The 11,708-nt window shown below is 32.8% G+C and overlaps 1 protein-coding gene across 1 annotated transcript; it reads left to right on the forward strand.

The window, feature by feature from the left end:
- Positions 1–1,380: 1,380 nt before the first annotated feature.
- LOC132724965 (annexin A13-like) lies at positions 1,381–11,584 on the forward strand (the record flags this gene model as incomplete). Its single annotated transcript, XM_060709951.1, has 5 exons — positions 1,381–1,475; positions 5,220–5,333; positions 7,470–7,484; positions 10,917–11,001; positions 11,505–11,584. Coding segments are annotated over 5 exons (389 nt in total), but the record flags the coding sequence as incomplete, so codon positions are not given.
- Between the last annotated feature and the right edge of the window lie 124 nt (positions 11,585–11,708).

The raw sequence follows: 11,708 nt of genomic DNA on the forward strand, positions 1-11,708 counted from the left end.
TTGGGATTTTTTTTTAATCAGTTTATTAATTAAATAGATTGAGTTAACTAGGCTACTTCTCCCAGCTGGCTCTGTCCGATATTTACTTTTATTTATCGTTCTATCGGATGTTTACTTTTATTTATCATAACCTATTTACGTCAAGTAAAAATTCAAATGACTTGTACTTTGGTGCCTAATTTCTTTTAAGGATATGTTAATGTTGGAATAATATATAAAAGTGTTTATCTTTGTATGTTAAGAAGTTGCTATTGAACAATTGAAATTATAAACATATTCTAATCAATTTGCCTTGTCGTTAAATAGAATACTTGATCTGGAAATATGAAAAAAAAAATCAAAAGAAATCAACAAGCCAAGGTTGGTCTCTATGACTGGTATAACATATCAAGTTTTACTGCAAAACAATAGGTCCAGTCTCGCCCTAGAAAATTATGAATCTTTAATAGAAGCAAATGTTGCAATCAGATCAGTCCCTAGGAGGTCCATTGTTAAAATTCTCGCAACCAGATCATGTTCTGCTAATGGATTTGAGATAATGGTCTTTTGTTATATATTAAGACAGGTTTCTAGAAAAACATGAATGGTTATTTATGGGTGTTTTGTTCAAGTGACGTATTTAATTGTTACATAATTAATGGAAAAAGTTTGTCTGTTGTCTGAACATCTAAAATCAGAAGAACAATTTTCCCGTTTTTTGCTGAACATCATCAAAAATTGTTTTTGTTTATTGACAAGATTTATTGTAATAATTTGACGAGTGAGCTTATTTTGTAATTTTTCAATTTTTATTTATAAATAATGTTCCTTGAAAAGAATGTCTGTCATTTCAAAAACTGTATGCTTTAATTTAACTGGTTTTCTCAGAATCCATAGAAAAACACCAAAGCAGTTAACTATCTCATTGTCAGTGCCTTTGTGAAACGTTTGTAATTTTATTAGCAATCTGTTGACACGTAAAAGTACCTTATATGTAAATGATTCTTTTGTTATTTTAAGGGAACTCCACTTAGGTCCAAAAGCCCTAAAACATAAAATTTGAATTTCTGACATAGATCACTAATGGCACTAAAACAGACAAATATGCAAAAGAAAATTAAGAAATATACTCGAAAATAAATTAAAAATTGTATTTTTATGCTATTCTTAAATCAATTTGTAATTTTGGGTAATTTTTTTTTTGGACAAAATAATCATTCTGGAGTGAATGATCTGAAATGTTGCACACAAGTATTTGGTCAATGCCTACATCAAATGCAACATTAATCTCATAAAATTATTTTCAGTCCGGTCATGTCAAAAAACCTCTGTGGAGTCGTTTTAAATATTCTTGAAGTAGTTTTCAAATTTAATGTTCTTTTATTCATTGTTTTATTGCAGGAAGACCAGAAGACATTTTTATCAAAACATTGATCAAGAAATCTCACAAACAGAGAATGGCTACCAAGGCAAAGTTCCGGCAAAAATATGATTTGGTAAGCAATCCCTTAACCTGCTGAATTTATGAAATGGATTTGCCTAGCTTCAGTTTGGGACAGTTCATTCAAACTTTACAGGTTTTCAAAATGCAACAATTGAACTACCTACAGTAAAAGTGTCTCAGGTCACCCAACTGTGTTGAGTGTGGTCAGAATTTTCATGTTATCTGTCATGATTTATCATAGTGCTTTCGAGGGATGACTTTTTCTGTGGGGCAGCTGTAAAAAGTTGCCCCGTACTTCACTTCAGTGTTGTTATATTTTTTCTGGTCCTTCGGGATCATTTATTCCAGCACATTTAAGTGTTGAAAATTGAGTACCGCTCAAGCCGATTGCTAGGAGGCATGACTGATGTTGCTTATTATACCCCGGCACAACAAAGTTGTAAGGGGGGTATACTGGAATCAGCTTATCCGTCCGGCCAACCGACCATCCATGGGTTTTCCATGTCCGCCCAATAACTAACGATTCCTTTGACCCACAGTCTTCATATTTGGCATGGAGGTTAGTCATGATGAGTAGATGACCCCTATTGATTTTGGGGTCAAAGGTCAAGGTCACAGGGGCCTTGACTAAAAAAAGCTTGTCCGCCCAATAACTTAAAGTTCCTTTGCCCCACAGTCTTCACATTTGGCATGGAGGTTAGTCATGACGAGTAAATGACACCTATCGATTTTGAGGTCAAAGGTCAAGGTCACAGGTGTCTTGACTAAAAAAGCCTTTCCGCCCAATAACTTAAGATTCTTTTGACCCACAGTCTTCATATTTGAAATGGCGGTTAGTCACCATGAGTAGATGACCCCTATTGATTTTGGGGTCACTGGGTCAAAGGCCAAGGTCACAGGGGCCTTGACTGAAAAAAGCGTGTCCGCCCAATAACTTAATATTTCTTTGACCCACAGTCTTCATATTTGGCTTGGGAGTTAGTCATGATGAGAAGATGACCCCTTTTGATTTTGAGGTCACTGGGTCAAAAATCAAGGTCACAGGGGCCTTGACTGAAAAAAGCGTGTCCGCCCAATAACTTAATATTTCTTTGACCCACAGTCCTCATATTTGGCATGGAGGTTAGTCATGATGAGTTAGTGACCCCTATTGATTTTGAGATCACTGAATCAAAGGTCAAGGTCACAGGGGTCTTGACTAAAAGAAGCCTGTCAGCCCAATAACCACAGTCTTCATATTTGGCATGGAGGATAGTCATGATGAGTAGATGACCCCTATTGATTTTGAGGTCACTGGTTCAAAGGTCAAGGTCACAGGGGCCTTTACTTTAAAAAGCTTGACCTCCCAATTACTTAAGATTCCTTTGACCCACAGTCTTCATATTTTGCATAGATGTTAGTCATGATGAGTAGATGACCCCTATTGATTTTGAGGTCACTGGGTCAAAGGTCAAGGTCACAGGGGCCTGGACTATATAAAGCTTTTCCGCCCAATAACTTAAGATACCTTTATTCCACTGTCTTCATATTTGGCATGGGAGTTAGTCATGAATAGTAGATGACCCTTATTGATTTTGAGGTCTTTGGGTCAAAGGTCAAGGTCACAGGGCCCTTAAGCTCAAAAAGCTTGTCTGCTCAATTGTGTAACAATGCTTTGGTCAGCAGTCATCATATTTGGTATTGTGGTTGGTTATGACTAGTAGATGACCCCTATTGATTTTTAGGTGACTGTTTCAAAGGTCAAGGTCACAGGGGCTTATACTACAATAAGTTTGTTCGCTCAAGGTAAGGTCACTTTGATCTTTGCCACAAAAAACATGTAGAATACGTAATTTAGCAATGCACTGGCTTACTACCCTCAGATTTGGCAGAAAGGTTGTCCTTGAGCTTTAAATGACCCTGTTGATTGTGACAAAGTGGTATGGGGGGTATTCACGCCATGACAGTAGCAGTTCTAGTTTTAAATTTCCCTCATGAACAGACTCGATCAAACCGAGTCTGCAATGTTCATGTTAATTTGTTGTGATAAATGCTTTTGAGGGATCACATTTTTTCTAGATTTTTTTTGTCCAGCCTTTAGTGTAAAGTCAGGTTCTGATCAGACTTCAGATGTGCAGGCTGGCTGGGCTCAGTATACTTGTGATAAAGGCATACAATATATAAACGGCTAATCTGGTAATTATTGCCAATATCATGCAAAGATATAACCTTACAAAGTGAATCTACTTCATCGATATATTTTAATGTGTTTTAATGACAAATTTCTTATCGATTGTAGTGAATTTAAGGATGTTAATATTCAGCAACAATCAGCTTGAATCTTTTGTACCAGAATAATGATGAATCATTCCAGCTAGAAAATTAATTCATTTCTGTTTTACAGATTGATCAAGCTGGTTTAAAGTGACATTTTGATTGAATTGCGTCATATTTGTAATGTAAGGAGGCTACTTATTAGTGTTGAACCAATGGTGGTCTGTACGGTGTATGAAATATAAGGTTATATAGGGATTTAAAACTTAAGTATAGAATCAACCGTGATCTAAGTAGAATATCAGAGACACAGATTCCTTATTGTCTAAGTTTCAAGTGTCTTTTTGTATTTTCTGATCGAAGATCAGTAAAATACAAAGCGGACATTCAATCTCTGACACAGAATTTAACGACAGACCTAACAACAAGTAGTTCTCAAAACAGCTTAAAACTAGCGATTTAAAAGGAAGAAATATTTTTATTTTGTTACAAGTATCCAACAAATTACAACGCATTCAAAGTTTAAAAGTAGCGTTGGCTTATAGAATTGTCAATAAATACACAATCACAAATTACGCGAATGAATATGATTTTAATCGATGAAAATGCTATTTTTAGCGATGTCGATTACCGAATACTACACATATAAATCTGACTGCCGAGGAGTGGAATATATAGATTCTACATGTCGGACTATTTGGGCGAGGACATTTTCGCTAAATTTTTTACTTCAATTTTAAACAACAGGTTTATCCTGAACAAAATACCTCGAAATTAATAAGGATTACAAACCCGAAATGCAATGGAAGTTCTCAATTTAGAATAACTTGATTTTATTCAGGCAACTTTGTATAACTTCTTCGTGGTGCAGGGGTAACCCGCTCATTTCGTGTGTGAAAGGTCTGAAGTTCAAATCCCAGTCGAGGCAATTTTTTTAAATTATTTTTTAAGTGTCCATGATATGCAAGGATAAAGTGTGGCTGTCATAAAAATGAACATAAATGATTTTTGATGCAAAATTCCATATGTATCAAACTCTGGTGCCTTGCAAGATGAATTATAGTACATAAAATAAGCTAATAAAAGAAAATACAGACAGATATATAGTACAATTTACAAAGATCAGAAAATACCACAGAGCTTGCAGCCCTTTGATTTAGTAAGAGTTGACATAATTTTACTATTCTTAAAGGAGCATGCCTCCAGATTCATGCTAATTTTCATGAAAATTTTGAAAATGCGTTTAGAAGTAAAATATTGTGATGTGAACAGAGAAAGTAATTTACACATTGCAAATGTCGTTTACTATCCATACATTAAATTACCAAAAAAAAAGGTCAAAATATGCAAAAATATCCCTGATTGCATTAGTCATGCAGTAGAAATATGGTGTTGATTACTTCAAAATCAGTCATTTGTCACAAAATGTAAAATATTACTTTTAACTGTTTTTCTTGAAATCCTTGAAATAGTATATTTTTCTCAAGTTTGTTCTTGAAAAAGTTCAACTCATTTGGAGGCATGCATATATTTGTCTTTTCAGGATTTAAGTTCAGAATTGAAGAATGGTCTAGGTCAGCCATGGGAGTACCTTATAGATGCTTTACTACAGGAGAGAGGCGTGGCAGACTCTTATGCTGTGTTTGATGCACTCAGTGTAAGTTTCCAACTTGTACAAATATCATTTCTGTTAGTCCCTATTTAGCTAATATCTTTTGAGACATGCATGCTGCCATCCCCCCATACCAATCATTGTTTGATATTGTATATAAAGGTGTTTGATTGTCAAAATTTTACTGTAGAAATTATAAGTTACATTACATCTACCTTTATTCTACCGTCAGACTTTGGGTTATGGACTTCTGGTTTGGAATTTTGGAAAGACATCCCTGGATCCAAAGTTTAAAGGATTTTAAAGTCAAATTCTAAAATTAAGCATTGATTATTAGTAAATAGAAGGTACAGACTGTTTGTAATCTTGTAGGTAGAGCTGACTGTATGTTAGTAAGCAGTTATTTCATGGGTGTTTCTGGAACAGTCAAAACTGTTGCCCCAAGGTATCAAAGATGACATTTGGAACTGTTGCCAAAGACACCCATTATTACCTAATACTTTGCAATCAAACTATAATATATATTGCAAAAACAAACTAATAACACATTTACATCTGAATCCTACAGACATTTGATTTTCTAAAAATCACTACCATATGTTGAGCTGAGTAATGTTCAGTAACCGAATAGCACTGGGTGGCTTTAACAGAAATTCCCTATGAGAGGGGTCTAAGATATAAAAATGTTGACTGGTCAACAGTTCATTTCATCATTGCACATGCACAGGACTTCAGCAGTTTAATTAAACAGTTGTAAATAAGAAATTAGTATTTATAGAAGGCATTAGGTAATTATGACTTATGTAAAGCTATTATCAACTTAAACCCATTCAAAGCTCATAGAAACCTGTCAAGATTTGACTGTAAATTACATTTTACAGAAGTTTAAGAGTACTGGTAGATGAATTCTCCTAGTTATAAATAATTTATTCCTCTCAAGTTGTCTGGCTATAAAACAACAATTATTTCAAAAATTATTTCAAAAATATTGAATAGATTATTGTATTGTCTTTGATATTGTACTTTTAGTAGTATTTGCTTTAACAATTGTTTTTTGGCTTGCAGCCACGGCTGCAAGCCATTTCATTTGGAAAACTTGTTCCGGTTAGGTGGTTTCCTGCTTACATCTGTTGGTGCATGATTGAACGGGAAACCAGCTGCAATCGTGCCAATCGCAACTTTTCGGCCTTTTCCGTCACTCTTCGGATTAATGATAATAGCCGATGTAGTTCCGATTGCAATCGTGACAATTCGGGTGATTCCGTCATACTGCGGATTCAGACGAAGTAATATTTCAGAAATCTAAGCTATTTTAGTTACTTCGGTAATCCAGGTTTGTTTATATAAATAGGATTTCTATTTTTACTCGATTTATCGGTTTAAACCGTAATAAATTATAAACGAAATTGTTCCGTTTCAATTGTTTTTCAAGACGCAAAAGTTAGTCTCTTTTATAATTGTTTTTTTTTTGTCTGTATTAGTTTTATACAATAAAGAATGGTGACTGTAGTAGTATTCTGTCTTCAAAGGGTGGTCCTGCTTACCAAATCACGCATGATCGAGTTATATTTAGATCTACTGAACGCAATTCAACTTCTTGGTGAGGTAATCTAAAAATAGCCCATACATATCATTAACCTTGCCACGTGCTGATCTACAGATAGCGCATTGTATTTGTGATCGTGTAACATAGTTGATACATGCTTATTAATTGGTACCACGTAACGAAGTATTTTAGTGCATTTACTTGTCTATAAAGCAAACGAATGATTTCTCTGCGAAAAAGGGGAAATGAAATTGCACACTAATGTTTCCCTTCAGTATGATAGATAAATCTCCACGTTTTACGATTGATCATTTTCTTTATTAGTTTTATACAATAGAGAATAGATTTCAAATCGTTTTAACAAAAAATATTCGTTTTTCCAAAAAAAAAACAAAAACAACTTTATAAACCCTTTATGATATACAAATACCGTAATTCAAAAAAATTGTGATAATAAATTGAAACTAAAAAAAAATCAATTTTAAAGGGTTGGGATGAAGGCACAACTGTGCAAGCCTTTCCTTTTAAAAGGAAACTTTATATATATTATAGGATGCATTTAATTACAAAAGAGACAATTAATATTGTTCAATGATTTTTGTGTATTTTTGTTATGAAATTATTGAAAATTACAGGGAAGAAGTCAGCAGGTGAGGTGTTTGATGTAGAATGGAATGGCTTTTTGCTTTAATGAATTTACATTTTACTTTTCATAATAAGGATAAATTCTGTTCTGTAACAGATTTTTCAAGTTTATATAATTATATGTTTAGCTTGTCATGTGGTAGAGTGTTTAGTGTTTAGTTTGTGGGATATGCGTTTAATCAAAGGAGAATAATGTTTTATTTTTACATTTTACCTAAATAATAGTAAGAAATACGAAGTCCTTAATATTAATTTTAATGTCAGTCTAAGCTCAACGGTCAAGGTCACACATAGAGCTCAAAGACCAAAAATATTGTCCTATTTTATGTGTCCTGTCCTTAATGTTGTCATTCTTTATAGATGTTGAAATTAAAATACAGTATATGTCACCTTTAGTTTTACATCTTGTTAGGTTTATGGTATGAGTGTCAAACTTTATGAACTGAAGGAGTTATGGCAATTTTTCAGTGAAAACCAATGGCTAAATTTGATTGAGAATCTAAAACAACTTCTTATTGGTACCAACCGAAGGAACTCTGATTCATTTTACTATAATTATGCAGTTTAAAGACTGTTGGAAAAACATTGGCTCAATATTTAACAAATGTATAGGATGCAGTATGTTTCTATGTAATAAAATAAATAAAAGGTTTTTATGATACAACAAAAAAATTCACTGGAACTTTATCATATGGTTGTTAGATTGAAAAATTGCTTAATGCTTACATTAACGATAACAATGCTGGTGAAATGATAGCTTTTGTCTTGTTTAGAATATGAAATGTCGTCAAAATTAGAACAATATAATGTCATTTGAATAATGAAAATATGAGTTTCAAAGTTACAAGAATTTTTTTAATAACTTGCAAACAAATCATATGTCTCTATTTAGGGAATATGTAAAAAAAAATGTTCTAAAAATATCCAACTTACCAGAATCTGTGATATTTAATGGTTTTGTTTACTGTTGAAAACTGTTGAACTTTTATTTAATAGCAGATACTTATTTCTGTTTTGGAAGTTGCTGGAGTTTTTGCAGCATTAACAAAAGAAGCTTTTTTATGCCCCCACAGAGTGGGAGCATATAGCGTTGCACTTGTCCGTCCGAGTGTCAGTCCGTCAGTCCGTCCGTACGTCCCGAAATCTTGTGAACGCAACTCCTCTTAAACCGGATGGCAGATTTTGCTTAAACTTACAAGGATGAACAACCTTAATGTGTAGATGGTAGTAAAGGAAGGAATTTTCGCTGCGACCAAATTTAACAGAATTATGGCCCTTTGTTGATTTTTTCACTAGATACTATGTAGAAATTTTGTGAACGCAACTCCTCTTAAACCGCATGGCAGATTTTGCTTAAACTTACAGGGATGAACAACCTTAATGTGTAGATGGTAGTAAAGGAAGGAATTTTTGCTGCGACCAAATTTAACAGAATTATGGCCCTTTGTTGATTTTTTCACTATATACTATGTAGAAATTTTGTGAACGCAACTCCTCTTAAACCGCATGGCAGATTTTGCTTAAACTTACAGGGATGAACAACCTTAATGTGTAGATGGTAGTAAAGGAAGGAATTTTTGCTGCGACCAAATTTAACAGAATTATGGCCCTTTGTTGATTTTTTCACTATATACTATGTAGAAATTTTGTGAACGTAACTCCTCTTAAACCGCATGGCAGATTTTGCTTAAACTTCCAAGGATGAACAACCTTTATGTGTAGATGGCAGTAAAGGAAGGAATTTTTGCTGCAACCAAATTTAACAGAATTATGGCCCTTTGTTGTTTTTTTCATTATATACTATGTAGAAATTTTGTGAACGCAACTCCTCTTAAACCGGATGGCAGATTTTGCTTAAACTTCCAGGGATTAACAACCTTATGTGTAGATGGTAGTAAAGGTAGGAATTTTTGCTGCGACCAAATTTAACAGAATTATGGCCCTTTGTTGATTTTTAGTTTTCAACTTGTGGCACATGTAGTCCAAAAAATATTTGACCTAGAGTCATAAGATTGACAGAACAGTGTCGTGTGGGGGCATCCGTGTCCTATGGACACATTTCTAGTTTCAGTTTGATTTTATTTGCTGAGTTAATTTTTTGAATGGCAATAGAAAATTTATTTTTGTTTGTTTTAAATATTGATACTGTTTCTTACATCAAAACTAATATATTTCCTGTAATTATGATATAAATAATGTAATTCTTTTATTACTTTATCGCTGTGACAAAAGAAAAGAACGTTTATTAGAAGATCAAAGGAAATATAATAGATTTGATATATATTTTACATTTATTTTTTCAAAAATGCTATAACATAATGTAATTTATTCTAGATTGTACTGAACTCATACAGAATTTAACAATGTTTGCATTCTGTTAAGGCCAGCTATCAGTAAATAAAGAATTAAGAAATTATGAATTTCGAATGAGGCATCATATAGTGATATTTCACTCATTGAAGAAATATTTACATGTACATGTTTTCTTACTGTAAGAAAGAAAGGCCAAATGTTTTTATTTTAATATGACTTGTTTTTCAAATCTATAAATTTAATTTAAAGTCGTCTTCTACGTGAGACCCTCTTGTGCTCTTTACAGCTATTTTTTTTGGATTGTTTTAGCTATGGTATTTGATTTACCTTTTCAATAGATGTTTGGTGCTTGTTTTTTTTTCTTTTTTTTTCATTTTTTTGACATGACGAGAAATTTTTGCTCTGAGATTTTCTATACCATATGATGTAGGTCTATGCACTTGTTTCCAAATTCTGCTTTTCCAGAATTATAAATTTTGTTGTTAAAAAATCACTATGAAATTCAAATAAAAGCATTAAAAATGCTTAAAATTAATAAAATGGGGCTATGAATCAGACTCAGTATTGATTTCAATTTAATTCTTGGAATATTTCATTATTATCTTTTTAATATATTTTTTCAATTTGGATGAACTACTTAAAATATTCAAATCAATGATTTTATGCTTTTGGACAGTGACAGGGACCTCAATGGAGCTCCTTCAACCCTTTACTGCATACATGTAGATGCACCTTTATTGCATGGATCCAGATCAGCCATATATGCCATCTGTTCAGGGTCTACCCTGTTTGCTATAAGATTCATTAGGTTATTTCTGACCAAAATGTGACCATTGCAGTGAAGATCCAGTTCAAACCCAAATGTGGCGGAAGATGGACAAACCCCACACCTCAAAATTTTATAGAGAGGACAAAACCTAACACATGAATTTTATATTCTGCATCTACACTGGTTGAAAAAAATTAGTTAAAATGCTTCTATATGGAGTAAGTTGTCAAAGAGATTGTTAAAATAGCTACATGTAGTAATCTGAAGACCACAATAGTTACACTGATTGTGTTCTGTTTTCTGACATGGTATTGATTACGATGATTGAATGTTGCTTTGTTATTGTTTACCACAGACAGCAGACATGTGTGACGTGGTCGAGCTGTTATGTTCCAGGGATAATGCCACTATAGCAGAACTCAAGGAATCTTATAGAAAAGGTAAAGAAAAAATAAAAAACTATGTCTGTTACTATGTTCTTTTAATCAGTATGAATTGCATGTTACAAAATTTTCTTTAAAGAAAAGTAACTACTGAGACTGTAAATATTTTCTTAAGTCATTAGAATTGCAAATTTTATAATTTTTTCATTACTCCATTGGTATATACAAACAAAAGCAAATAAATTTGTAATAAAGTAAAAGAATGCAACAACATGCTAGGAATTAGATTTTGTATGCAAAAAACTTGTTAAGGATGTTACATTCATAAATAATAAGCTTACATTGTATGAAGTAATGAAGAAATACTGCTGCCATTATTTCAAAGAAAAAGAAAGATTCAATCCTTCATTTTTTAACGTGACTAAAATTGTTCATGCCTGGCATTACTGTAAGAACAACATTTATATGGTACTTAAATAACTGTATCAATACATGTATAGTATTTATAATTTCATCATTTTAAAAATGATGAATTAATTTACTTTATTGATTTGTTTCAGAATTTTCAATCAGTTTAGAAGAGGATGTAACTGATAGATCCAAACCTCCATTACAAACAGTTCTTATAGCATTACAAAAGGTAATACTTCTCTTTTATCTATGCAACAGCTTTTTTTACAAAGCTTTGTAGCTTAAGATATGATTTGTCCAACATGCTTTCAGCTCTAAATCAAAGGTCTTTTACATAATCTTTAATTGACAGT

This window comes from Ruditapes philippinarum, unplaced genomic scaffold, assembly GCF_026571515.1.
Source record: "Ruditapes philippinarum isolate M1 unplaced genomic scaffold, ASM2657151v2 ctg21651_1_1_1_1, whole genome shotgun sequence".
In the NCBI taxonomy this organism is placed as follows: domain Eukaryota; kingdom Metazoa; phylum Mollusca; class Bivalvia; order Venerida; family Veneridae; genus Ruditapes; species Ruditapes philippinarum.